Source organism: Homarus americanus, unplaced genomic scaffold (assembly GCF_018991925.1).
Source record: "Homarus americanus isolate GMGI-L3 unplaced genomic scaffold, GMGI_Hamer_2.0 scaffold34921, whole genome shotgun sequence".
Taxonomy (NCBI): Eukaryota; Metazoa; Arthropoda; class Malacostraca; order Decapoda; family Nephropidae; genus Homarus; species Homarus americanus.
The window spans coordinates 1,906,242-1,933,630 of NW_024741901.1; the positions used below are offsets into that span (position 1 = coordinate 1,906,242).

General features: G+C 41.0%; 1 protein-coding gene across 1 annotated transcript in view; it reads right to left on the bottom strand.

Annotated features, from left to right (window-relative positions):
- Positions 1–2,386: 2,386 nt before the first annotated feature.
- Positions 2,387–27,389, bottom strand: part of LOC121876354 — a 103,679-nt gene continuing 78,676 nt past the window's right edge. The window contains 2 exon segments of the mRNA XM_042381424.1: positions 2,387–6,900; positions 20,489–20,563. Of these exon segments, the coding sequence (XP_042237358.1) occupies positions 6,780–6,900; positions 20,489–20,563 (196 nt within the window). The 3' untranslated portion in view covers positions 2,387–6,779.

The following is a 27,389-nucleotide window of genomic DNA, read 5'->3' on the forward strand; positions in this document are numbered from 1 at the left end:
TTCCTAGCACTAGAAAACATAGACAGGGAAGCCTCTGTTATTGTAGTAATCTGCTCTCACTTTAAGGCTAGAATATACACAAGTTGTTGCTGTTATGATAAGTTACTACGCTTTAATAACCAAGGTCTTTCTGTGTGTATTCTAAGGTAGTAAATACACTAAGATCAGTAAGTACAATAATTCAAAGACGGATGTTGTGACCCCTTTATGAACCCGGACTGATCATCTGCCGTGTGGGTGGTGGAGCCCCTTCGTCAAATATTTTGGACAATATACTGTAGAGATTTTCAGTTAGAGGAGGGTCTTCACCGTGATGCTGAGGAGAGGGATTAACTTATATATTGATGATGATAATAAGAATATCGATAAACGGATAACATAACACAAGCATAAATCATTAATGAATCGAACACAAATTTATCACTTATTTCCCATTGTTGGAAAATATGACAAGAGTTGTAGTGTGATGTGGCAGTAAGGTAGGCGGAGACCAGGAGGGTGGTGGGCTCTTCCTTTCAGTTTCACCTGTAAGTGCAGACATGTAATTTCCGCAATGGACTTTTTCAACGCCTAAACAAGAGATTTAGTAAACGTGTTGAGTAACGCGCTGCTCGTCACTGCAAATTTAGACTCACCAAGTCTCATATTGGGTTTGTTATTTCAGTTGTTAGATGTAAATGACCTGAACTAGTCCCAGTTTCAAAGGAAATATACAGACCTGTTAAAGACGACTATCAAAGGATGAACTAGCAAAGTCTGTTACGGGACCTGTGTTTAGTGTGAACCGCTACCGAATGTTAGTCTTGTAGGATTTTGTCAACGATCAGACATGTTGTACCCAAAGCTGCAACATTTAGACGTGACAGAAACATCTACTGAAGACCGAGTTTCCTTCAGGTGTTGATCAAGCTGGGTGAGTCAAAGCGCTACGACACATGTGTACAGTGTCCATCACCTAAGTTGCCCCCAGTTAATCAACCTGCAATATCCTGTATATGAAAACTTCTATAATGTGCCATAAAATTCTAAGTGAAATTTTTAATGACACCGTGAAAAGTTTTACATAAAGCCAAATCCTTTGTTTAATGTGCCATTAATTTATAAATTAGTGATTCTGAATCTTTTTCGGTCGGCGTACCCCAGACGTCACGTACCCCACACGTCACGTACCCCACACGTCACGTACCCCACACCATCACGTACCCCAGACCATCACGTACCCCAGACGTCACGTACCACTCCCAATGGTGACTCGGCCATATTTAGTTTTATTTCTTTAATAAACAATGTAGCTATACTGTTAGTTACTTGGAGGATACTGTACACATGGCATTGTCTGTATACTGTAGTGTATTATACCTTTGGCATCTCGAAACGTACCCCTGATAGGCTTCACGTACTCCCTGATAGGCTTCACGTACCCCCTGATAGGCTTCACGTACCCCCTGATAGGCTTCACGTATCCCCTGATAGGCTTCAAGTACCCCCTGATAGGCTTCACGTATCCCTCGATAGGCTTCATGTTCAGTTGCCCACAGGTATAGTATAGTGTTCCACCTCTCGGTAACCTTCCGAACATGTGACCAACAATATATTTTTTCCGGTAATATTTGTACTCGAGGTTTGTGCCGAGTGATATGATAGATGTAGTATCTATAAAGAAGGTTCAACGATGATTCCTACGGTGCCACATGTTCGGAAAGGCCAGCGAGGGTTGGACACTGTACAGTGTACATGTGGCCAACTGTACCCGGCCTGGTTCTGTACCGTTGTTTTAAATCAGAATAACAATATGTAACCTGGAGATCTAACTCTCAGCCCAAATCTGTGGACAATGTGGCATGGTGCTGTGAATCAGTCAATAATGTGGGACACGGACACTATAACGACCCAGACGACTTAATGAAAACGTATGCATACAGTATATATCACTACCTTGTCAGCTGTGGCCTCTAAATTGAGACATAAATAAAGAAGTTGGTCCCATGGCCATGACTACCTGTTAGGAACACTGTAGATACTGTATACAGCACAGTGAATAATAAGCCTTCGGTACACCAGCTGATACTGCACTTGATCACCTTCACTTTCCCAACTTGTATTGTTAGGTACTGTACCTATTGACTGTTGAGTGGACTTGGGGAGCTCTGATATTGAACCAGTGACCCTTAGGACATGAGGCAAGGGCTGTATCCACTCGGCGGCCGCACAAACAGAGACAAAAGTGAACCGTTTTATTAGCAGCTAAACTTTCTTGAGTGTTGTTATTGTGGGTTGTGATTGGTTGTTGACGAGTGCACCTTATAGACATCTTAAGATAATCAATACGAGTTTATATTTATATTCATTATTACAGAGAAAATATGATCAAGTTTTATAAGTCAACTTTTATTCGTATCGCTACGCCTCGGAAATAAAACACAAGTCTACGGTCAAACACGTTTATTTACGGAAATACTCACATGTTTACAGATAACATTGTTTGGAAGAGGGTCATCACCTCCTCCAGTGGTTGTCTAGCTACAACGTGTTAAAGTGCTCACGAGTTAAGGCGTTACAAAAGACAAGTGTTGACCCCGAATTGTGATCTGATGTGACCTGGACAAAAGGTAAACAACGCTACATTATGGATTGAGTTTGTCATCTTATTATATCACACATCTCCATCGACCTTGTTCTTGATCAGTCGAGGAGGTCCAGTAGTATGAAGTGCGAAAAATAAACCAACAAATAATCGAGAATCTGGTCCCCCAAAACAGATCCTGAGTTTGGAATATAATGTGTTCAGTCTGCACGCGCACACACAAACACACACTGTAAGACACGCACACACACACACACATGTACACACACCCACACATTAATCTCTCTTAATAACACCCTGGGACTACATCACGTATCGTTACATAAGTCCCTTAAAAAAAAAAAACTAGGATTCAAGTTTATCAAGATGTCACCCCAAATTATGTATAGAAAAACATAGTCAATATAATCACATAAATCATCTTAAGTACTAACCCATTTTCTTCCTCATGGTGTCATTCATACCTGATAATAATCCACATTTATTATTTTTGATGATATGCTAATTATCTTATATAGTTATAATATAGGAGAATATATCCTGAATATCGTTGGCTGGGTTTGGTTACATTATATTTGACTTCGTTCAGTGTTGTTAATATAATCCAGTTTCCTTGTGTTTATTGCCATTTTATTATGTTATGTCCTATTTCTATATCATTCTCTATAGCCAGGTACTTAATTATTATATTTTATCACTTCATTATTGTTGTATCACGTGATAATTGCTGTCTGTTAAGGATAATTTATAATCTCAACAAAATATCCACAAAATATCCATAATTGATGGTTATATAACGGTATAAGGTTAAGTGATAATTTTCGTTAACTAGATGATAATTTTAATAATAGAATAAACGTAAGTATTTAATCTCAGCGGTCATATAATTGATAAAATTTTAGTAATAGATCCAGTAATCAGATTCTCCGGAGTATAACCCTGATGTAAATTGACTTTTATTTATCGTAAGTAACACAGACACAGCGATTGTTGTTAAGTGGAGAGTTGAGCCTTGTATGCAGGGACCTTCTAACCTTAACGCACCCGAGGAACATTATAATGGTGCAGGAAGTCAGTGTTTAATTTATATGGTGAGATAATGAGGTTTTTAAGACGGGTGAGATAGAAGTATTAAAGAACTTATTTCTAATAGCACCAGCCAGCTCTATGAATTCCAATCCTGACTGACTGACTGACTGAGGTACTGTAGTGTTGGGATAATATTTTAGTGAGCGCTCATTAAACTTCTGTAACATCATCATATACAATGAAAAATGTCACAATAATATAACAATATTTTTTATGATAATACTGAGTTAAAGATGAGACGTAGTAGTAATGATTTGTATAAAAGTACAGAGCTATAAGTAAAAATATTTATTAATTGACTAGTACGAGCTCTTGGTGGTACAGTATGGTTAGTCAGCGTGTATGGCAGTCGTATAATCACTATTGTTAACATGAGGAACAGTAAATTATAAACTTGCACTGACACAGGTTATGATAAGTACACACAGTCAATAAAGTATCTTGACAGTTTTATCTGAGACAATGTGACGCAATGGATGAAGGATTTTGACAACCCTACCGAGACAACAGGAGTCACAGTGTTCATTGTGGAATTCATCGACCCTCCGCGAAGATACTTGGTGTGTGTACCGAGTTAAGACTTGTTTTTAGACTTTCCTGACTTACTGATAAAAGTTTGATGCTAAAGATAATTATTGTTTGTTCAATTGTGGCTTAAGGTAGCCAGTGACCAGGTGTTTGTTCCTCTCCCTGCTGATACAACCAACAGGTGAAGCATTGTTATGGTGAGCAGTGCCAAGTACAGGACAGGCGGGGGATAAGCGCGCATCAGAGGACCTTCAACATATATCCTTATTTATTATTATTATTTCTTAAGTTTGACATAAAACAGCAAATTATCTTATATATATTAATTTCTTATACCTACATAGGGAACGAGAGTCGTGTAACTCTCACTACGATATAGAAAATACTCTGGTCATCACAGTCTTTCACTCACGGCGATAATTTCTTTGATATGTGAAACAGATTTTTTTTCCTTATAAATCTATGATAATTGTTTAGCTAACGACATGTGGCAACAGTGAAGCGACATTCATATACACAAGACACCGAAAGCTTAACTTGGGTCCTTTAAAGATTCATACCGTGTGCCCCCTCTTCTCCCTCTCTCAAGCTGAGGATGACAGAACACAAATAGATATAGTCTCAACGATACTTGGGACACATTTAAACCATCATCTATCTCGAACTTTAAGTAAACCAGTTTTAATGCGCTCGAACATCTTCAGTTAGAGAGGAAATTTGGATGCACGAACTTTTTTAAGATTATTCAGTTGACAACACTCATTGGTGGCCAAATATATGAACAAAAATATTCCAAAATCCTTCACCAGCTCCTATTATGTACTGCAACTGTAGACGGATATTAACACCTTCATTAAGTTCTGTTTCACCGAGGAATCATTATGACTTAAGGTTTCCAGATACTGTACTTAAGTCATAGGGTGATAGCTTAACTGGTTGTACTGTAGGTCTGACAACTGATATTTTTTAAGAGAGAGAGAGAGAGAGAGAGAGAGAGAGAGAGAGAGAGAGAGAGAGAGTTGATATATGTTAACGATCAGAAACATTCACATTAGTAGAACCTCATCATTTAGTGTTCAATAGTCTCATCATACCACAGATGAAACAGGATCTCCTCATGGTTATATCAATCTTTAATGGGATCCCTTTTCTTGTAATATCGGTAAAAAAAAAGAAAAAAAAAGTAGCAACAATACATTTTTTTACTCTCTAGATCAGAAAATTCAATAAAGAAGTGATTTGTATGTTTGATTGGCTTTAGTTTTCAATTTTAAGGAAAATACCTGACACAAATCTATTGTTTATTACTCGCTCCACAAAATGTCTTTACGATTTTGTGTGAGACAATATGACTCAACGGACGAAGGATTTTGACAACCCTACCGAGACAACAGGAGTCACAGTGTTCATTGTGGAATACATCGACCCTCTCCGTGAAGATACTTTCTGGGGGGTGACTGTACAATCAAACATCTAGTCACAAAAAGTATGTATACCGTAGCTCCTTTAACATCACTAAATAATTTAACCCAAAGCGATTATCTTCAACATTTTGGTCGCTGGATTTTGTGTATTCCTTCTCATTATTAACATTTATCTCTCTGTTATTTTCATTGTTTATTCTTTTCTTTATTTGTTTGGTTTTTGTTTTACATCGGTGACGCTAAGTTTGTCTTCATGAGCAATTCATTTTTCTGTGTGTTTGTCATCACTAAAAACTGTGTTATGTAGCTTTATTTGTTCATCACTACAGCTTGTTCATCACTATAGCTAGATTGTTCATCACTATAGCATATTTGTTCATTAAAGCAGATTAGATCATTACTATAGCTAGATTGTTCATCACTATAGCATATTTGTTCATCATTATAGTAGATTAGTTCATCACTATAGCTAGATTGTTCATCACTATAGCATATTTGTTCATCATTATTGCAGATTAGTTCATCACTATAGCATATTTGTTCATCATTATTGCAGATTAGTTCATCACTATAGCATATTTGTTCATTATAGCAGATTTGTTCATTATAGCAGATTTGTTCATCACTATGGTTAGATTGTTCATCACTATAGCATATTTGTTCATCATTATAGTAGATTAGTTCATCACTATTGCTAGATTGTTCATCACTATCGCATATTTGTTAATCGCTATACCAGATTAGTTCATCACTATAGGTATATTGTTCATCGCTATACCAGATTAGTTCATCACTATAGGTATATTGTTCATCACTATACCAGATTAGTTCATCAATATAGGTATATTGTTCATCACTATACCAGATTAGTTCATCAATATAGGTATATTGTTCATCACTATACATATATGATTAAATCACTATACAATTACTTCTGTTTCCATCTGTTCTACTCTGTTGTTGCCGTTCATCTACCTGTTCTACTGTTGTTGCCGTTCATCTACCTTTTCTACTGTTATTGCCGTTCATCTACCTGTTCTACTGTTGTTACCGTTCATCTACCTGTTCTACTGTTGTTACCGTTCATCTACCTGTTCTACTGTTGTTACCGTTCATCTACCTGTTCTACCGTTGTTGCCGTTCATCTACGTGTTCTACACTTGATTGCCGTTCCGTTCTTCGGGTACGGAACGTGTGGAAGAAGAATAGTAGGAGCCGTTCTTGTACTGTGTGGTCAGTGCTGTGTTCCCACGATGTTCACGTTGAGGGATCTGTCTGCCGGAAGAGAACGGCACATGAACGTAAGGCAGATGGCAGCTACACAATACACCAAGAGAAGTTAAATAGACTAAAACTACTACACACAGATAGAGACAATGATAAAACTGATAATTAAGAGAAATACAACAATATATGATTAATTAAAGTACAACTACGTAAATTAATTAAGTAGAATACAGCAGCACATGATTAAATGATTCTTTTCCTTCTCTGTCTCTCTCTCTGTCTAGTTCTGTCCCTCTGTCTCTCCTCGTCTTTGTTACGTCACAGTGGAACACACGGACAGATAGACAGATACGTATAAAAAAAAGCAAGCGTGTTTTGTACAATGTTCAATAAGTGAGCATCGACCCTCAAAATTCCATGAATATTTCACGAAATTCTTCCCTGAACGAGACTCTATATAAATGAGAAAATGTTGGGTGGTATTTTTACACATGGACCCTGGACCCCGTGTCTTCTCGATACAAAACACAATACAATCTTGCCAGCTGTGTATAAGTTGAGTCTTGGTAAACCCCAACACGGTACTGTATCTGTCAGAACATCTTTGTTTTAGTTAATTTCTGTGTTTCGGTCCTCCAGCTTTAAGCCACAGGTCACGTTTAGGCCAAATTGGATTTTACAGTCTTGACCTTTACAGACGGTGAACAAGGCGGTTCCAGGCGTAGTTATATATTGGTTTGTTTGTAAAACTGGGTAATTTATTACTGATAGGATACTTTTTGGATACTATAACTAGCTCGGAAATACGTGAGTTAAGCTATAATATATAGAAAAAATCACAACACAAACCTAACCTAACTTCACCTAACCTAACCTCACCTCACCTCACCTCATCTCACCTCACCTAAACAAAGTTCAGGTATACAGTACTTGGATTGTGTTTTGATGATAAAATAGTCTTAGGTAGAACAGTGGAAATTTTCTCTTATGTGAACGAATTTCTAAAAACTTAAAGCCCTAAAAACAAAAGAATTATTCCGTTTGTCAAAAGCGTCAGTTGCGTTTTAAGACTTAATTGACCAATTATCCCTAATGAGCGTAACACACATACTCACTTTACCTCCAACAGCGAGGGCCGACCCTCTAACACAGGGTAGGAGTGCTTACAAAACAACTTGCTTATTTCATCGGTAAAATTCATTTCACTAATGTATCACCATCACCTCACATTATTATAACTGACTTAGAGCCGATTTCACAGTCTCAGGTGTTTGTTCCGATACTAACCAACGAGCCTTCACTCTTCTTTTTCCAAATTCACAGCTCGTAAACCAAGAAAATGACGATAGTGAAGGCGAAGAAGTTTGTTTGCATCGAGGCTTACCATGTTGGGGAATAAATTGGTCTGCAATGCTTACTCGATATTTGCTGACAAATCAGTGAGACCCTTTGGTCCTCCTCAGAAACACTCCTCTAGTCCAAATCGCAAGAAAAAGTACGAATGGAATGTTATTTCTGGTCCGTATGTCAAAGAACTACGATATGGTAACTTTTAGTTGTTAAATGGAAAAGATTCCCACACTTCCCTGACGCTCTCTGTAAGACGATTGTACAGTCGTCCGCACTTATACCTGGTACAGTATTTGGTGTGTTTTGTGAGATTTGGCAGCTCTGTGTTTGTTTACATGGTATTAAGGAACCTCGCAATAGTAGGCGTTCCACTACAGCTGCAAATTTTTCCCGCCGATACCGAGACCGATCTGAATGGGGACTTTCCTGTCCTATGGTGCTGTTTTATGGGCATTAGCACATATAGTAACTATATGGAAACCAAAATCCTCATTTGAGCAGCACGGACCTTGACGTTTGCCCTTCTCGCGTCAGTGTATCCCTTATTACCTAGACTGTATAATGAGACACCGTCATTCTGCCAGTGTATCCCTTATTACCTAGACTGTATAATGAGACACCGTCATTCTGCCAGTGTACCCTTATTACCTAGACTGTATAATGAGACACCGTCATTCTGCCAGTGTACCCCTTATTACCTAGACTGTATAATGAGACGCCGTCATTCTGCCAGTGTATCCCTTATTGCCTAGACTGTATAATGAGACACCGTCATTCTGCCAGTGTATCCCTTATTACCTAGACTGTATAATGAGACGCCGTCATTCTGCCAGTGTATCCCTTATTACCTAGACTGTATAATGAGACGCCGTCATTCTGCCAGTGTACCCCTTATTACCTAGACTGTATAATGAGACGCCGTCATTCTGCCAGTGTATCCCTTATTACCTAGACTGTATAATGAGACGCCGTCATTCTGCCAGTGTATCCCTTATTACCTAGACTGTATAATGAGACACCGTCATTCTGCCAGTGTACCCCTTATTACCTAGACTGTATAATGAGACACCGTCATTCTGCCATTGTACCCCTTATTACCTAGACTGTATAATGAGACGCCGTCATTCTGCCAGTGTACCCCTTATTACCTAGACTGATAATGAGACGCCGTCATTCTGCCAGTGTACCCCTTATTACCTAGACTGTATAATGAGACACCGTCATTCTGCAGGTGTACCCCTTATTACCTAGACTGTATAATGAGACGCCGTCATTCTGCCAGTGTACCCCTTATTACCTAGACTGTATAATGAGACGCCGTCATTCTACCAGTGTACCCCTTATTACCTAGACTGATAATGAGACGCCGTGATTCTGCCAGTGTACCCTTATTACCTAGACTGTATAATTATAAAGATGACAAAAGAACGAAGTTTATATCGCTCTTACGTCACTCTCTTAAGTTAATTACTCAGTCTGGACCGATAAATAAAATTCTCTATTTTTGACAACGTAGAGTTTAATAAAGAAATTGTAGTTAGAGTATCAGTCGCCCCAGTATATTTCATACAACTCGTGGGCAAATTTCTTTTTCTGCCACTAACTGAAGGGCAAAGGTAGTGGTTTAATTGCTTTCTTGTGTGTGTGTGTGTGTGTGTGTGTGTGTGTGTGTGTGTGTGTGTGTGTAACAGTATCCTCAATAACAGGTCCACCACACCACTCACGTTGATGTTTAGATTAGATATTATACAACGTTGAAGTGATTTAATTTATAAAATAACAACTTATCAGAGTGTTGACGTGACATGTAAGGTTGAGATTAATAAAGGATGGAATGTTACCAAGGCTTGAGTTGATGTGATGATGGACGGATAGAGTTTACAGGTAACAAATAGACAAGAGAAGCAGGAGGAGGAGAAGGAATGTTTAGGATTAATAAGTTTGTTTGAGTAGGCAGGTGGTGTGTGTGTGAGGGCAGGTGCTCTGTGTGTGGGGCAGGAGTGTGTGTTTCTGTGTGTGTCTGTGGGGCAGGTGGTCTGTGGGGCAGGTGGTGTGTGGGGGCCAGGTGGTGTGTGGGAGCAGGTGGTGTGTGGGGCTGGTGGTGTGTGGGGGCAGGTGGTGTGTGGGGCAGGTGGTGTGTGGGGCAGGTGGTGTGTGGGGCAGGTGGTGTGTGGGGCAGGTGGTGTGTGGGGCAGGTGGTGTGTGGGGCAGGGTGGTGTGTGTGGGGCGGGTGGTGTGTGGGGAAGGTGGTGTGGGGCAGGGTGGTGTGTGGGGCAGGTGGTGTGTGGGGCAGGTGGTGTGTGGGAGCAGGTGGTGTGTGGGGCAGGTGGAGTGTGGGGCAGGTGGTGTGTGGGGCAGGTGGGTGTGGGGCCAGGTGGTGTGTGGGGCAGGTGGTGTGTGTGCAGGGCAGGTGGTGTGTGGGGCAGGTGGTGTGTGGGGCAGGTGGTGTGGGGCGGGTGGTGTGTGGGGCAGGTGGTGTGTGGGAGAGGTGGTGTGTGGGAGCCCGGGTGGTGTGTGGGGCCAGGTGGTGTGTGGGGCCAGGTGGTGTGTGGAGCAGGTGGTGTGTGGGGCAGGTGGAGTGTGGGGCAGGTGGTGTGTGGGGGCAGGTGGTGTGGGGCAGGTGGTGTGTGGGGGGCAGGTGGTGTGTGGGGCTGAGGTGGTGTGTGGGGGCGAACCATATCTTTAGAATTCCTGGTAATCTGAGAGGCAGCGGCGAGTTACCTGAACGTGTTATTAAATTCCGTGTTCAGTTCACTTTCCTAGCGGAGCCATCGAGTGGGCCGAGACAGAGAGAAGAGTTTGAGAGACAGACAGAGAACATGGGTGTAATAGTGAGAGAGAGAGAGAGAGAGAGACCCCATATACAGTACAGTAAGAATGAATTTGCGTCTCTATCTACCTATGATAATAACATGTAAGACTATTTTACACGTGATCATTACAGAAGAAATTCACATTTGTTGGACAAATACGTAAGGGGTCGTGTTTACTTGGGTGTTATTATTACTTCCTTTCGGTTATTTTCATCGTTAATGTGATTTTTGTCTCGAGTTTATTGGTCCTTCCATATTAGCACGACACAGATGAATGACAAGAACATCTTATTTGGTTTGCTTTTATGGGCGAGTTATCCATCCCACTTTTGCTTTAGGTGAACGTGGATGAATATTTTTTTTTCTATGGATCGTAAAATGTCCTCTCTAGCCCATCGTTTCTCTTTCTCTAGATCTCTCAGTAAATGTGGAGGTAATCTTGCACTTTACCAGAAACATTCTAGGATACCTCCATAATCTCACGCTGGTTGGTACAGAGCTGCCTCACTCTCTCTGATTCTCTCTTTCTCGTCTCTCTAACTCTCTCTTTCTCTTCTCTCCCTCCCTCCCTCCCTGACTCTCACTTCCCTCTCCTTCCCTCTCTCTCTCCCTCCTGACTCTCTCCTCTTCCCCTTCTCTCTCTCCGCCCTAAGATCTACAGCCAGTTTAATGTTGTTCCAGTATACATTAGTAGCGTAAATCAAGAGGCACCAAAAGCTCCTCATGGTTATTCGACTGGGCGTAATAGTGGCGTAATTATCCACTGATCCATTACGTGTGGCAGTTACGTATGGTGTGTGCAGGTGTCTAGGCTGAGGGTCGTACTGTGATAAAGTTGGTGGAGAGTTTTGGGGAAGTTTTTTAATGGTTGTTTGTTTGTCTGTGGTGGCTTTGTTGTTTTTGTGTGGCTGAAGTCTGGTGTTGGCTGTAGTGTGGCGTAATGTTGGTTCGTGTGTGTGTGTGTGTCTGTGTGTGTGGTGTATCTTAATGGTGTGTTCGTGTGGTGGTGGCGTCATGTTGGTTCGTGTGGTGGGGTGTGTGTGTGTGTGTGTGTGTGTGTGTGTGTGTGTGTGTGTGTGTATGTGGTGTATCTTAATGGTGTGTTCGTGTGGTGGGGTGTGTGTGTGTGTGTGGTATAGCCTCGTGGTGGCTCGTGTGGTAGGGTGGGGTATAAAGGAGATTTGGTAGGAAGATGTTCTGCAAAATGGATTCTCAACATAAAAGGCATGGACCCTCCTGCCAGGTTCGCTCGTGGGACGATTGAGGATGCGTGGTGGTGACACTGTCGGGTTTATCTGCTCAGAACACTGACTCTGGTAAATTCTATAGAGTGGGGAAAGTGATGAGATAGCACTAGGAATATACAACGTTGGAAATTTCGATTAAGATTTATATTTATATTTTTTATTTATTTATTTTTTCTGCACCGAATAGAGGCGAAGTGGTTCAGCTCACAAGGGACATTTATATTCAATTTAAGAACGCACTGTTTGTTTGTGAAATAGTACCTGGCTCTGAACATGAATCCAAACTTTATTGTAGTAGTTTTGGTTAAATTTCTGACCAAGTTTATCAGGGTACAATTTGAAGTAACATTGAAGGAAAACCACGTCAGATACACCCCACTCAGCTGTGTGAGTGTGCGAGAACTCCCTGTAGAGATATGGCCTTCTGTTTGCCATTAACAAATTATCTGGTGAGACTTGGGCGGTCAGAGTGAAGAATTTACAGAAAGTTCAGTCATCTATATATTGTAGGAGTGAATAGAGTTGTTTGACACTGAAAGGTTATTAATGTTTGACTACTACCACTATTACTACTGTTGCTACTAATTCTATTATCACTACTGTTATTACTATTGTAAACTACTACTACTACTACTCATGATAATAATAACAACAAAGTAATGAATTAGACAAGAAAATTAGCATGAAAATCCACTTTCGTTAACAGCAAAGCCATGGTTGTAGAAAACATGATCACTAATTATCGTAATTTAATGGACGCCAGCGGTAAATTAACCAAATTTACATAAGTCATCACTCACAATGAGCTTACATTTTTTAGGCAGATTAGTAGTGTTATAATAAAGTAGAATAATAATTTATATAACGATTATTTACTGAAGGAATTTACCATAGTCCTCCTTCCATTACTTAAAGGGATTCTCTTACCGATTAGTGGTGGTGGTGAGGGTGGTGGTGAGGGTGAGGGTGGTGGTGAGAGTGATGGTGAGGGTGAGGGTGGTGGTGAGAGTGGTGGAGGGTGGTGGTGAGGGGGGGTGGCGTGTGGGTGGTGGTGGTGAGGTGGTGGTGGGGTGGTGGTGGTGAGGTGGTGGGAGGGTGGTGGGAGTGGGTGGTGGAGGTGGTGGTGGGTGAGGTGGTGGTGAGGTGGTGGTGGGGGTGGTGGGTGTGGTGGTTGGGGTGAGGGTGGTGGTGGTGGGTGAGAGTGGTGGGGAGGGTGGTGGGGTGAGGTGGTGGTGGTGGGAGGTGGTGGTGGGAGAGAGGGTGGGTGGTGAGGGTGGTGGTGGGAGGGTGGGGTGAGTGGGTGAGGGGTGGTGGTGAGGGGTGGTGGTGAGGGTGAGGGTGGTGGGTGAGAGTGGTGGTGAGGTGGTGGGTGGGTGGTGGTGGTGAGGTGCAGAGGTGGTGGTGGGAGGGTGTGGTGAGGTGGTGGGTGAGGGTGGTGTGGTGAGGTGGAGGTGGTGGTGAGAGTGGTGGGGAGGTGGTGGTGGTGGTGGGGTGTGGGTGGTGGTGGTGAGAGTGGTGGTGAGGGTGGTGGGTGAGAGTGGTGAGGGTGGTGGTGAGAGTGGTGTGGTGGTGGTGAGAGTGGTGGTGAGTGAGGTGGTGGTGAGGTGGTGAGGGTGGTGGTGAGTGGTGGTGAGGTGGGGTGGTGGTGAGGGTGGTGGTGGGGTGGTGGTGGTGGTGGTGGGTGGTGGTGGTGAGGGTGGTGGTGGTGAGGGTGGTGGTGAGGGTGGTGGTGAGGGTTGATTTGATTTTTTTGATTTTGCCGCTTGCAGCGGCTACTTTATTGTGCACCCCACACTCATCCTGTGAGCGGTAGCGCAAAAGGATTACAGAGTAGGGTTTACAAAGGGTCATAATAATTAACCCCGGTTGTCAGAATATTATGGCACTGAAAGTTACACAGTATTTCATTTACGTTATTTGTTTAGTTCTATACATAAAGGGTAACTTATTCACAAATGCGTGAGAACAGGCGTGTGAGGCAGTATGTATGGCCTCACACTTTGTTATTCACATTTACGTGGTGAGGGTGGTGGTGAGGGTGGTGAGGGTAGTGGTGGTGAGGAGTGGTAGTAGTGGTGGTGGTAGAGGTGACCCCTACCACCACCCCACGCAAAACACACCCAAGGAAACACTCACTGTGCGTATTGTATATTTACACTCGTTCGTGATGCACCTCGCGGGATCAGACCACAGAGAACTCCTTAACTTTAAGATATCTCACTTTGTTATTCTTTCCCTTAACTGGGGACGCAAGGGAGTAGTTTAATTAATTATCTGTGTAACTTATACCCAGAGGTCTTTAAACATACATGACATCTCAACCTGCTCAATGTTTGTTCAGTTGTCTCCTGGGTGTCGTGGTATGTAGAGACACGAAATACTGTTCACGAAATTTCGGTGACACTTTAGACATCATCATTTGTTGTTGTCAAGAGGTGTGCGTTAGAGCGACCCTCGCATTACCCCAAGCGGTCTATTTCTTAAAAGATTATTGTGTGCTTGAAATAATAATGCATTATATGGACACTGAGAAGGAGAGAGAGAGGAAATAAAAGGAAAACAAAGATAATGACATTTAGACAAATTTAGACGCCATAGGAACTTGCATGCCAGCTATGTTAAGCAATAGATCATCAGCCACTCTGAACATTACCAGTGTAAACATGCAAAAAGAACCAGGCATTTATTAACTATGTAAGGAGAAGGTGTTTGACGTGCTTTTGTTTTGGTCGTCTCTATCTCTAAAAATAGTACAGTATAATCAGTGATATTTTTTAATCTCTTCCCCCGTCTCTCTCTGTCTCCCTCTGTTTGTCTGTCTGTCTGTCTTCTTCTCCCTGCCTCTCTGTCTGTTTGTCTGTCAGTTTGTCTCAAAATAAAAACTAAATCACGCACTATAATTTACTTCATTCTATCTCTAAACAAAAAACTTCTATCACAGTTAAATTTAGGCAAAAAAAACAAAATAAATAAAAGAATTTCTATTGTTCTAATAATACTACAGTGTTAAACATGCTTTAAGAGATCAGATATTACCCATATTCACCATTATGAGCTGCCACACCCAAATCCTCTGATACTGAGCTGAAAGAATATAACGTAATGAATCTCGCTGAATGAACATGACGTAATGAATCTCTCTGAATGAACATGACGTAATGAATCTCTCTGAAAGAATATAACGTAATGAATCTCTCTGAATGAACATGACGTAATGAATCTCTCTGAAAGAACATGACGTAATGAATCTCGCTGAAAGAACATGACGTAATGAATCTCTCTGAAAGAACATGACGTAATGAATCTCTCGCTGAAAGAATATAACGTAATGAATCTCTCTGAATGAACATGACGTAATGAATCTCTCTGAAAGAATATAACGTAATGAATCTCGCTGAATGAACATGACGTAATGAATCTGCTGGAAGAATATAACGTAATGAATCTCTGAATGAACATGACGTAATGAAATCGTTGGAAAGAATATAACGTAATGAATCTCGCTGAATGAACATGACGTAATGAATCTCTCTGAATGAACATGACGTAATGAATCTCGCTGAAAGAATATAACGTAATGAATCTCTCTGAATGAATATAACGTAATGAATCTCTCTGAATGAACATGACGTAATGAATCTCGCTGAAAGAATATAACGTAATGAATCTCGCTGAAAGAACATGACGTAATGAATCTCTCTGAAAGAATATAACGTAATGAATCTCGCTGAAAGAATATAACGTAATGAATCTCTCTGAATGAACATGACGTAATGAATCTCTCTGAAAGAATATAACGTAATGAATCTCGCTGAATGAACATGACGTAATGAATCTCTCTGAATGAACATGACGTAATGAATCTCTCTGAATGAACATGACGTAATGAATCTCTCTGAATGAACATGACGTAATGAATCTCGCTGAAAGAACATGACGTAATGAATCTCTCTGAAAGAACATGACGTAATGAATCTCTCTGAATGAACATGACGTAATGAATCTCGCTGAAACAACCACATGACGTAATGAATCTCTGAAACAACCACATGACGTAATGAATCTCTGAAACAACCACATGACGTAATGAATCTATCTGAAACAACCACATGACGTAATGAATCTCTCTGAAACAACCACATGACGTAATGAATCTCTCTGAAACAACCACATGACGTAATGAATCTCTCTGAAACAACCACATGACGTAATGAATCTCTCTGTAACAACCACATGACGTAATGAATCTCTCTGAAACAATCACTTTGCCAGACGAATCTTGGCTTTAATTCATGTCTTGGTTTAGCAAGTTTTATTTTGGAAAGAGTTTTAAGAGGTGTTTTGGTTGTTATGGTAGATTATGGTAGTTTATGGTAGTTTATGGTAGTTTATGGTAGTTTATGGTAGTTTATGGTAGATTATGGTAGCTTATGGTAGAATATGGTAGTTTATGGTAGTTTATGGTAGAATATGGTAGTTTATGGTAGTTTATGGTAGTTTATGGTAGAATTTGGTAGTTTATGGTAGTTTATGGTAGAATATGGTAGTTTATGGTAGATTATGGTAGCTTATGGTAGAATGTGGTAGTTTATGGTAGTTTATGGTAGTTCATGGTAGATTATGGTAGTTTATGGTAGAATATGGTAGTTTATGGTAGATTATGGTAGTTCATGGTAGATTATGGTAGTTTATGGTAGAATATGGTAGTTTATGGTAGATTATGGTAGTTTATGGTAGTTTATGGTAGTTTATGGTAGAATATGATAGTTTATGGTAGATGATGGTAGGTTATGGTAGTTTATGGTAGTTTATGGTAGTTTATGGTAGTTCATGGTAGATTATAGTAGTTTGTAGTAGAATATGGTAGTTTATGGTAGATTATGGTAGTTTATGGTAGTTCATGGTAGATTATAGTAGTTTGTGGTAGAATATAGTAGTTTATGGTAGATTATGGTCGTTTGTGGTAGTTTGTTACTTTATGGTAGTTTATGGTAGAATATGGTAGTTTATTGTAGTTTGGTGTGTGTGTGTGTGTGTGTATGTGTGTGTACTAACATACATTCAGGAATACTTCAGCTCTCCGGACAATAACACTTATCTGCCTTTGACTTCTATAATACTCTTAAGTAAACACATAAGTCAAAAGTACGTTAATAATACACATAAAGTAACAGAAGAATATACTTTACTAGACAAGTGAATCGTACTACCTATACTTTTCAGCCTCTCTACTTATCTATATAAACTTACAAGTGAGTATAAGTGACTGGGGATTAGGAATTTCCCTTCACATCCTCATTTTTTATAAACAATTGAATTGAATTGAAGCAGTTTATTTAGCCAGAAAAATACAGATACAGAGTGGATGATAATAACAATATTAACATAGCTGAGCCAGTGAGAACCTGAGCTCTCTTTGAGGCACCTGATAATACTATACATTTATCTCAAGGAAGTATTATGTAAAATTTAGTATCATCTGGAATAGTACAATAGCATGGTCGTAATAAGTACATCTCATAATGTTACCACGGTTATCTCTTCAATATTTATTTATTTTATTTATTTATTATTATTTTTTATTTATTATTTACTTATTTATTTATATATACATACATACACACACACACACACACACACACACACACACACACACATATATATAAATTACAGGGGAATTGAAAAATATAAGTATAATGGGGGAGCAGTACAACCTGGGTTGTACAGTAATAAGGTTGAACAAGAGGACAGAGCTGTCAGGATTATGTCTAGTTGGCAATTGTGTTTATTGCAATGGTAATTACTTATATATTTACATGATAATTTCCGATAAAACGGTTTTGATGGTACAATAAAAGCAGGTACTGTAAATATAGTAAGTGTTACAAGAAATATTAACACTTCGACAATAGATATTTTTTAAGAGATGACTTAAAGGAAGGGAGGGTAGTCTTTGCTCGGATGTGTAGGGGTAAGTTGTTCCACACCTTCACACCATGATATTTTATGGAGGTCTGGGACTGAGAGGAGCACATGAGGGGTGGTCTTAGTAGCTCTGGTTGCCTTAAGTTGTTTCTCTGATTATTCCGGAACTGGAAATAACTATTGTCAAGCAAGTGATTGATAGATTTGTAAACAAAGAGGGCACAGCAGTAAGTGTTAATATCTTCGAATTTAAAAAAAAATTCATTATAGCAAATTTTTCGTTTGTGTGATCTGTTTTTTCAAGTAGGTCATTGTCCGTACAACTCTCTTTTGTGCAGTAACCAGAGATTTTGTTTTTCTGAAGAGCCAGAGGCCCCCCATAGTATCTGACAGTGTATCAGGTGTTGGTAAACAAGATCATGATAGATTTCTTTCATTGCTGTGAGAGTGAGTGACTGTCGAGTGTGATACATGATACCGCACTGTTTATTGATTTTACTGTGAATGGCTTGTATGTGGTTTCTCCAGTTAAGTTTCTCATCAACAATAACTCCGAGGAATTTAGTATTTTTTTCGCGTTTGAGGACTATATTACCAAGGTACAGGGGGTCCAAGTCTGGGGGTAAGTTTTTCCTTCTGTGAAAGATAGTGTAGTGGGTTTTCTCAAGGTTTAAGGTCAATTTATTACTTATTACCCAGGTCCCGACTTTAGTTAATTCAGTGTTCATAGTTCTCATCAAGGAATGGGGGTCTGAGTTGCTGGCATAGAGATTACTATCGTCTGCAAATAAGTTGTATTTTATGAGTGAGCTGGCGTGGACTATGTCTTTTATGTACAACAAAAACAGTACTGGACCGAGAATTAAACCTTGGGGGACTCCATACAAGATTGGCAAGGAGTCAGATTGGTGGTTATTATAGCAAACATACTGCATCCTGTTGGACAGATATGAGGTAAACCAATTGTGGGACAGGCCCCTAACGCCGTAATGTTCAAGCTTTGAAAGGAGGATGGTATGGTCGACAGTATCGAAGGCTTTAGAGAGGTCCAAGAATATACCGACTGTGAACTGACTATCATCAAAGGAATTTAAGATGTCATTAGTAAAGGATAGCAGAGCACTCTCAGTCGACCTTCTAGCTCTAAATCCAAACTGGGAGTCTGCAAAGATGTTATTGGCATTGTAGAAGGAATTTAGTCTATTACACGCTAGCTTTTCCAGTATCTTACTCAAGGCTGGAAGGACTGATATGGGGCGGTAATTCTTGAAGAGACCTTTGTCCCCAGATTTTTTATATGCCGGGTGGACTTTAGCAATTTTCAGTTTATCAGGAAAGACACCACTAGTGAAGGAGGAGTTACAAATGTGGGTTACTTTCTTAATGATGCTCATTGGTATATTGTCTTCGCCTGCTGCTGCATCTTTAGACATTTTTATGATGGCCAGTAATTCATCTGCTGTGACAGGGGATAAGAACAGCTCATTTTGCTGTCTGTTTTGCAGGTAGGCTCTAAATTCTTCATGGTGATCAGGGATGCTCTCTGCAAGATTTTTGCCAACATTAATAAAATATTCATTGAAGTGGTTGGCAATGGGGGAGGGTTCCGTTAAACTAAACACTTATAAATTTTCTCACTTGAAGAATATTACTTTAGGTCTAGCGTTTCACTCTTCATCTGTACATACTGTACACTTAAGGGAGGATTATGGGTATACACTTAAAACTTACAATTACGTACACTTTACACTTATAATTACGTACACTTAACCCTAATTACGTACACTTTACACTTATAATTACGTACACTTAACCCTAATTACGTACACTTTACACTTATAATTACGTACACTTAACCCTAATTACGTACACTCTACCCTAATAATTACGTACACTTTACACTAATAATTACGTACTCTAACCTAATTACGTACACTTTACACTTATAGTTACATACACTCTACCCTAATAATTACGTACTCTACCCTAATCACGCACACTCTACCCTAATTACGTACTCTACCCTAATTACGTACACTTTACTATAATTACGTGCACTTTACCCTAATTACGTACACTTTACCCTAATTACGTATACTTTACACTAATTACGTACACTTTTCCCTAATTCCGTACACTTTACACTTATACTTACTTACATTTTACCCTAATTACATTACACTTTACCCAATTACGTACACTTTACTCTAATTACGTACACTTTAGTCTAATTACGTACACATTACACTTATAATTACGTGCACTAATAAACATAGGTCTCCATCCTCATTATCTACTTACCTTCTAAACTGTGGCGATGATTTGGACAAAGTTTGAAGAGGAATTGATAATCCTGATCCCGACCCTGAGTGTGACCTTCAGGGGAGGGGAGAGAACAGCGTGAGATGAAGCGTTGACTTAAAAAATTGAAGTTGTTGATAAAAAAGGCGGGAATTGAAGGAAAGAGAGAGAGAGAGAGAGAGAGAGAGAGAGAGAGTTCAGCAAAACTCATTTCCAGCTTTACTTAAACAAGGAAGCAAGCATATAAGCAAGTCAAGCTATCATACCCACTCAAGCAAGGAATCAACGTTTAAGAGAGCGCGTTTAGTAGGAATTTATGAAGGTTAAGCAAGCGAGTACATATTTATGGTAATCAATCAAACAAATAAATCAAGTAAGAGAATAATGCAGATCAGGCAAGAGAGGTGAGTACGAGTATTAAACAAGATAATCAAACGTATTAATGTTTGTACTCAAGCAAAGCAAGTAACCTTGTTATGTATGAGATTTGATTAGTTTAAGCAAACGAATTATGGAGGATAATCAAGTAGAATAAACAGTACAAATAAGTAAAAGGTTTAAGAAGTCAAGCAAACAAAATGTATACGTGAATTAAACAGGTCAAACAAGGTGAAGTGATACGTGATCATAGCAGTAATGAGGTTGTTTACTGTATGAATCCAGGGTCTTGTTGAGGATTGTGGCCACCAACACCTCGACTTAACATACAATAAAACAAACTGTAAAAGTAAAACAACTACAAAATTCCCATAGTTAAAGTTCACCCATTTTGAAATATATGTAAAGAGATTATTATAGGTTCACGAGGTGTTGAAGCAGAGACTTACAGTATATGCATTACCTCATGAGAGATTTGTGATGAGAAGGTTGGCAGATCGTCTCTACTCTAAACAGCTTTTATGAATGGAACGACTAAGTGCTTAGAACACAAGAAATCTATGAACAACAAAAGATCTTCCTCAGATTAATATTATATAAAGGCCTCGCCAATATACCTTAAATAAATTTCCAAATAAAGAGTTTATTTGGTTAGGTTGGGTTAGGTTAGGTTAGGTTAGGTTAGGTTAGGTTAGGTTAGGTTAGGTTAGGTTGTTGTTTTATGTGGTCGTGAAGATATAGGTTATGTACTTGGGTTGGTTTTTAAATACAGTTACTTAATGCAAGACCTTTTAACACTACGCGCCCCACATTTCCCTTCACAAGAGTGTGTCGCGACTAAGAATCTAACTCCTTAAAAAGTTTTCAGCTGGACTTGACAACCACAAGAGCAGCGGCAAAGTTGAGTTGACCGTTCAATTTTGCACTCATCCAAACTTTACCTCTGGCTCTCCCACGAGTGAGAAGTTCAGCTGAGAGTTTATACTGATGCTGTGAATGCTGTGATAAGGGGAGCAATATTACCTATACCTGAGAAGTTTAGGTAGAAGTTTTGAGAAGATTATTCGTACAAAAGGTTTATAAATATTGTATTTTTTGTTTAAATCTCTCCAACGCTCCTCAAAAACCCCATCACATATCTCTCTTCTCTCCAACACTCTACAAAAGCTCCATCACATATCTCTCTTCCCTCCAACACTCTACAAAAGCTCCAACACATATCTCTCTTCCCTCCAACAATGTACAAAAGCCCCGACACATATCTCTCTTCCCTCCAACACTCCATAAAAGCTCCGACATATTTTTATTGCAGGATATATTTTTATCCTCTTTACCACTGATCGGCTCGTTAGCCGCTTGGGCGATCGGTCACGTCTCTGTTACTTTTCTTTTCTTTTATCATCTTCACCAATTGATCGGCTCGTTAGCAACTTGGACGATCGGTCACCTCTGTGTTACGTACTGTTGGCAAGTACTGGGCATGCACCGGCTCCTGGATGTACCTGAACCCGCTCCAGTGTTGGTCAAGTCTTGTCTTGAAAGAGCTCACACTCGGTACCGTCACAACACTTTCTGGTAGATTGTTCCAAGAGTTCACAACTCTCACTCTGAAAAAGTTTGCCCTCACAGTTTTCGGGACCTGCGGCTTCTTCAATCTTGAGCTGTGACCCCTTGTGGGGCGAGCGTCCCCCAGCAACAGGCTTAGCAATTATGTAGTAAGTGCTGGAACGCTGGAAAGTTTCAAAAGGAGACTGGATAGATTCATGGATGATAGAGAGTGGTAGTAACTCTCGACAGGAGCTGCCATGCACAGGCCAACCGGCCTATTGCAGACTCCTTATTTTCTTATGTTCTTATGTTCCAAGTAAGGACACTCGACTGAGTAGTGCCCCTTGAGATGCTTATACACCTCTATTCGGTCACCCCTTGCCCTTCTGTAGTATAAGCTAGGGAAGTTCAAGCGTTCCAATCTCTCAGGGTAGTTGAGGTGCCGAAGTGCAGGCACCAGTCTGGTGGCCCTCCTTTGAACATTTCCAACCAACTGACAGACCCTAGCATATCTCGGGGACCAGACAGGGTGACACTACTCCAGATGGGGAAGTACTTCGCTCTTGAAGATCGTTACGACGGACGGACTGTCTAGCCATCTGAACGATCTTCTTATAAGACCCAATAATTTATTTGCCTGATTTACCTTCTTCTCGCAATGGCCCGAGAACTTCAGCTCATTGTCAACATACACACCTAGGTCCTTCTCACATTCAGTCTCAAATAGTGCAGTTTCTTCATCTCGTTAGGACATATGATACGCCTCCTTCGTGATATTGAATCTCAGTAGCCATTTCTTCGACTATTCCTGGAGCTCACAGAGATCCTTCTGCAGCTCTTCACAGTCCGCATGGTTTTTGATTTCCCGAAATAACTTGGCGCCATCGGCAAACATTTGTATGGAGGAGTGTACAACGTCAGGCATGTCATTTATGAAACAAACAAACAACAGCGGGCCCAATACACTGCCCTGTGGTACCCCCTTGTGACAGGTACAGATGACGATTTCGTACCATTACTCTCCACACACTGCTTGCGGTCATGTAGAAAGTCTTCTATCCACGCTAGGACATTTCCCCGAATTCCGTACCCTTCCAGTTTGATTTTCAGCCTTTCGTTGGGTACACTGTCGAAAGCCTTGGCAAAACCCAGGTATATATTGTCGATATTACCACCCCGTTCCAGAAAATGGGCCCAAATATCTATCTTCCCTCCAACACTCTAAAAGCCCCATACATATTTCTCTTCCCTCCAACACTCCCTCAAAAATCCGATTAAGGTCTCACTGGAAAATATAGAAATTTCATATCTATAAGACCGTGGCTCTACTTCCGGGAGAGGAGGAGGAACCGGGAAAGGAGAAGAAGAGAGGGAGAGAGGAAAAATTGATAAAGAGGGAGGGAGACGAATGGGATGAAGATGGGAGGGAGGAGAATAGAGTAAGTAAGAAAAGGAGGAGAGCGGGATGAAGAAGAGAGAGAGAGAGAGAGAATATATTGGCCATTACATCAACAAAGGAGGAAAGAGGGGGCGGCTCCCTAGGGCTGTGTAACCTTTTGAGCCGAGAATGAAACTCTCTCTTTCTCCCTCTCTCTCTCTCTCTCTCTCTCATACGTGAGAAATAGAGAGAAAGGAAAAAACAACAACAAATGGTCCTCCTTACACGAACAATGGCGTCACTGCGGCCCTTGAACACGCAGAGTAAACAGGTGTTATATTTGTGTAGTGTTTCTATATAGGACTGAGTGTTGTGTTAAGGAAGGAGTGTTATACATGGCTGTGAGAGTGTTGCTGTTCTGGGAGTGTTATACATGGCTGTGAGAGTGTTGCTGTTCTGGGAGTGTTATACATGGCTGTGAGAGTGTTGTTGTTCTGGGAGTGTTATACATGGCTGTGAGAGTGTTGCTGTTCTGGGAGCGTTATAACATGGCTGTGAGAGTGTTGCTGTTCTGGGAGTGTTATACCTTGGCTGTGAGAGTGTTGCTGTTCTGGGAGTGTTATACTGTGGAGTGTTGCTGGTGTGGGAGTGTTATACATGGGTGTGTGGAGAGTGTTGTTGTTTGGGAGGCAGCATGGTTGTGAGAGTGTTACATAGGGGAGTGTTATACATGATGTGTGGGAGAGGTTGCTAGGGGAGGTTATACATGGTTGTGAGAGTAAGCAAGTGTTGGGGGGAGGTTATATCACAGAGGAGGTTGTTGTGGGAGTGTTATACATGGCTGAGAGGTTGTTGGCCAGGGGGAGGCATATTATGGCTGTGGGAGAGGTTGTTGTGGGAGTACATATATATTCAGGAGATAAGTTGGTTGTTCTGGGAGTGTTATACATGGCTGTGAGAGTGTTGTTGTTAGGGGATGTTATACATGTGGAGAGTGTTGCTGTTCTGGGGAGTGTTATACGTGGAGATACATGGGGAGTACATACATGCATGTGAGAGCAAGCATGTTGTGGGAGGTTATACACATGAGAGTGTTGTTGTTCTGGAAGTGTTATACATGGCTGTGAGAGTGTTATTAAGTTGTGGGAGGTTATACATGGCTGTGAGAGTGTTGTTTTTCCAGAGTACATATGGCTGTGAGAGGTTGTCTGGGAGGTTATACATGGCTGTGAGCATGTTCTGGGGTAAAATATATTGTGAGAGTGTTGCTGTTCTGGGAGTGTTATACATGGGTGTGAGAGTGTTGTTCTCTTGGGGGAGCAAGTATACATGGGTGGAGGAGAAGGTTGTAGGTTCTGGGAGTGTTATAGCATGAGAGTGTTGCCCAGAGGTTATGGCCATGGGTGGAGAGTGTTGCTGTTTGGGAGGTTAGGTAGGTGTGAGAGTGTTGTTGTTCTGGGGAGCAAGCAAGTACATCGGTGGAGAGTGTTGTGTTTGGGAGGTTATACATGGCTGTGAGAGTGTTGCTGTTCTGGGAGGTTATACTTGGCTGAGAGTAAGTTGTTTTCGAGTGTTATACTTGGCTGTGGAGAGTAAGAAGTGTTCTGGGAGCAAGTATACTTAAGGCTGTGGAGAGTGTTTGTGTTGGTTTGAAAGGCACTTGGTTGTGAGAGTGTTGCTGTTCTGGGAGTGTTATACTTGGCTGTGAGAGTGTTGTTGTTCAGAGTGCTATGCCTTGGGTGTGAGAGTGTTGCTGTTCTGGGAGCAAGTACTTGAAGGTGAGAGGTTGCTGTTCTGGGGAGTGTTATACTTTGGCTGTGAGTGTTGTTGTTCTGGGAGTGTTATACTTGGCTGTGAGTGTTGTTCTGGGGAGGTTATACTTCTAATGAGAGAGTAAGTTGTTGTTCCTGGGAAAGTGTTATACTTGGCTGTGAGAGTGTTGCTGTTCTGGGAGGCTATACTCTAATGTAGAGGCCAGTTGTTTCCTGGGGAGTGTTATAATTTGGGGGTGTGGAGATGCTGGTTGTTCTGGGGAGGGTTACACTGGGCTGTGAGAGCGCTGTTGTCGGGAGTGTTATACTCTAATAGAGAGTGTTGCTGTTCTGGGAGTACATCATTGTGGAGAGTGCTGTTGTCTGGGGAGCAAGCTATATATGGGTGAGAGTGTTGCTGTCTAGAGTAAATATATCAACAGAGAGTAAGGTTGTTCAGAGAGACTTACTGTGTAGAGAGAGTAAGAGTGTTGAAGGTTCTGGGGAGCAAGTATACTTGGCTGTGATATGGATACATGGAAAGAGTAAAGGCTGTTCTGGGAGGTTATACTCATTGTGAGAGCAAGGTTAATCAGAGTGTTATATCATTGTGAGAGTGTTGTTGTTCTGGGGGATAAGTTATATATTGTGAGAGGTTGTTGTCTGGGAGGCGACACTTGGGTGTGAGAGCAAGTGCTGTTCTGGGGAGTGTTATACCTTGGGTGTGTGAGAGTGTTGTTGTTCTGGGAGTACATACTTGGCTGTAGAGTGTTGGTTGTTCTTGGGAGGTTATACCTACGTGAGAGTGTTTAAGGTTCAGAGTGTTATACATGGGTGTGAGAGTGTTGTTGTTCTGGGGAGTGTTATACTCTGGCTGTGAGAGCAAGTGTTACACCTGGAGGTTATACTTGGCTGTGAGGAGGTGTTGTTGTTCAGATGTTATACATGGCTGGAGGAGCGCACCTGTAGTGTTACACGGTGAGAGTGTTGCTGTTCGGGGAGTAAGTATACTTGGGTGTGAGAGTGTTGCTGTTCTGGGAGTGTTATACTTGGCTGTGAGAGTGTTGTTGTTCTCAGAGCAAGCTAGTACTGCCGTGGAGATGTTGCCTGGGAGCACTGGTTGTGAGAGTGTTGTTGTTCTGGGGAGTTATACTTGGCTGTGAGAGAGTGTTGCTGTTCTGGGGAGTGTTATACTTGGCTGTGAGAGTGTTGTTGTTCTGGGAGGAAGAATGGGTGTGAGAGTGTTGTTGTCTTGGGGAGTGTTATACTTGGAGTGTTGCTGTTCTGGGGAGGTTAGTACTTGGCTGTGAGAGTGCGGTTGCTCTGGGAGTGTTATACTTGGCTGTGAGAGGTTGTTCTGGGAGGTTATACTGGCTGTGAGAGAGTGTTGCTGTTCTGGGAGCAAGCATACTTGGTCAGGAGAGTGTTGTTGTTCTGGGAGGTTATACTGGCTGTGAGAGCAAGCTGCTGTCTCAGAGTGTTATATCGGCTGTGAGGAGGTTGTTGTTCTGGGGAGTGTTATACTCTACGTGAGAGGTTAGTTGTTCTGGGAGTGTTAGGTGGCGCATGGAGAGTTGATTTGATTTTATACAGCGAAGATGACAAAAATTTTACACTTCATCCCAAGAAGTGGTGGCGCGTATGATTACAGAGTAGGGTTTACAGTTACCAAGTAATAATTAACCCTGGTTGGTTGTGATATTATGGCAACGAAAAGAAGCACAGTATTTCATTTACATTATTGCTTTAGTTTATGAAAGGGTAACTTATTCTCAAATGCAGAGAACAGGGTGAGGCAGCATAACTGGCCTCACACCCTTTGTTATTCACATTTTACGTGAGAAGT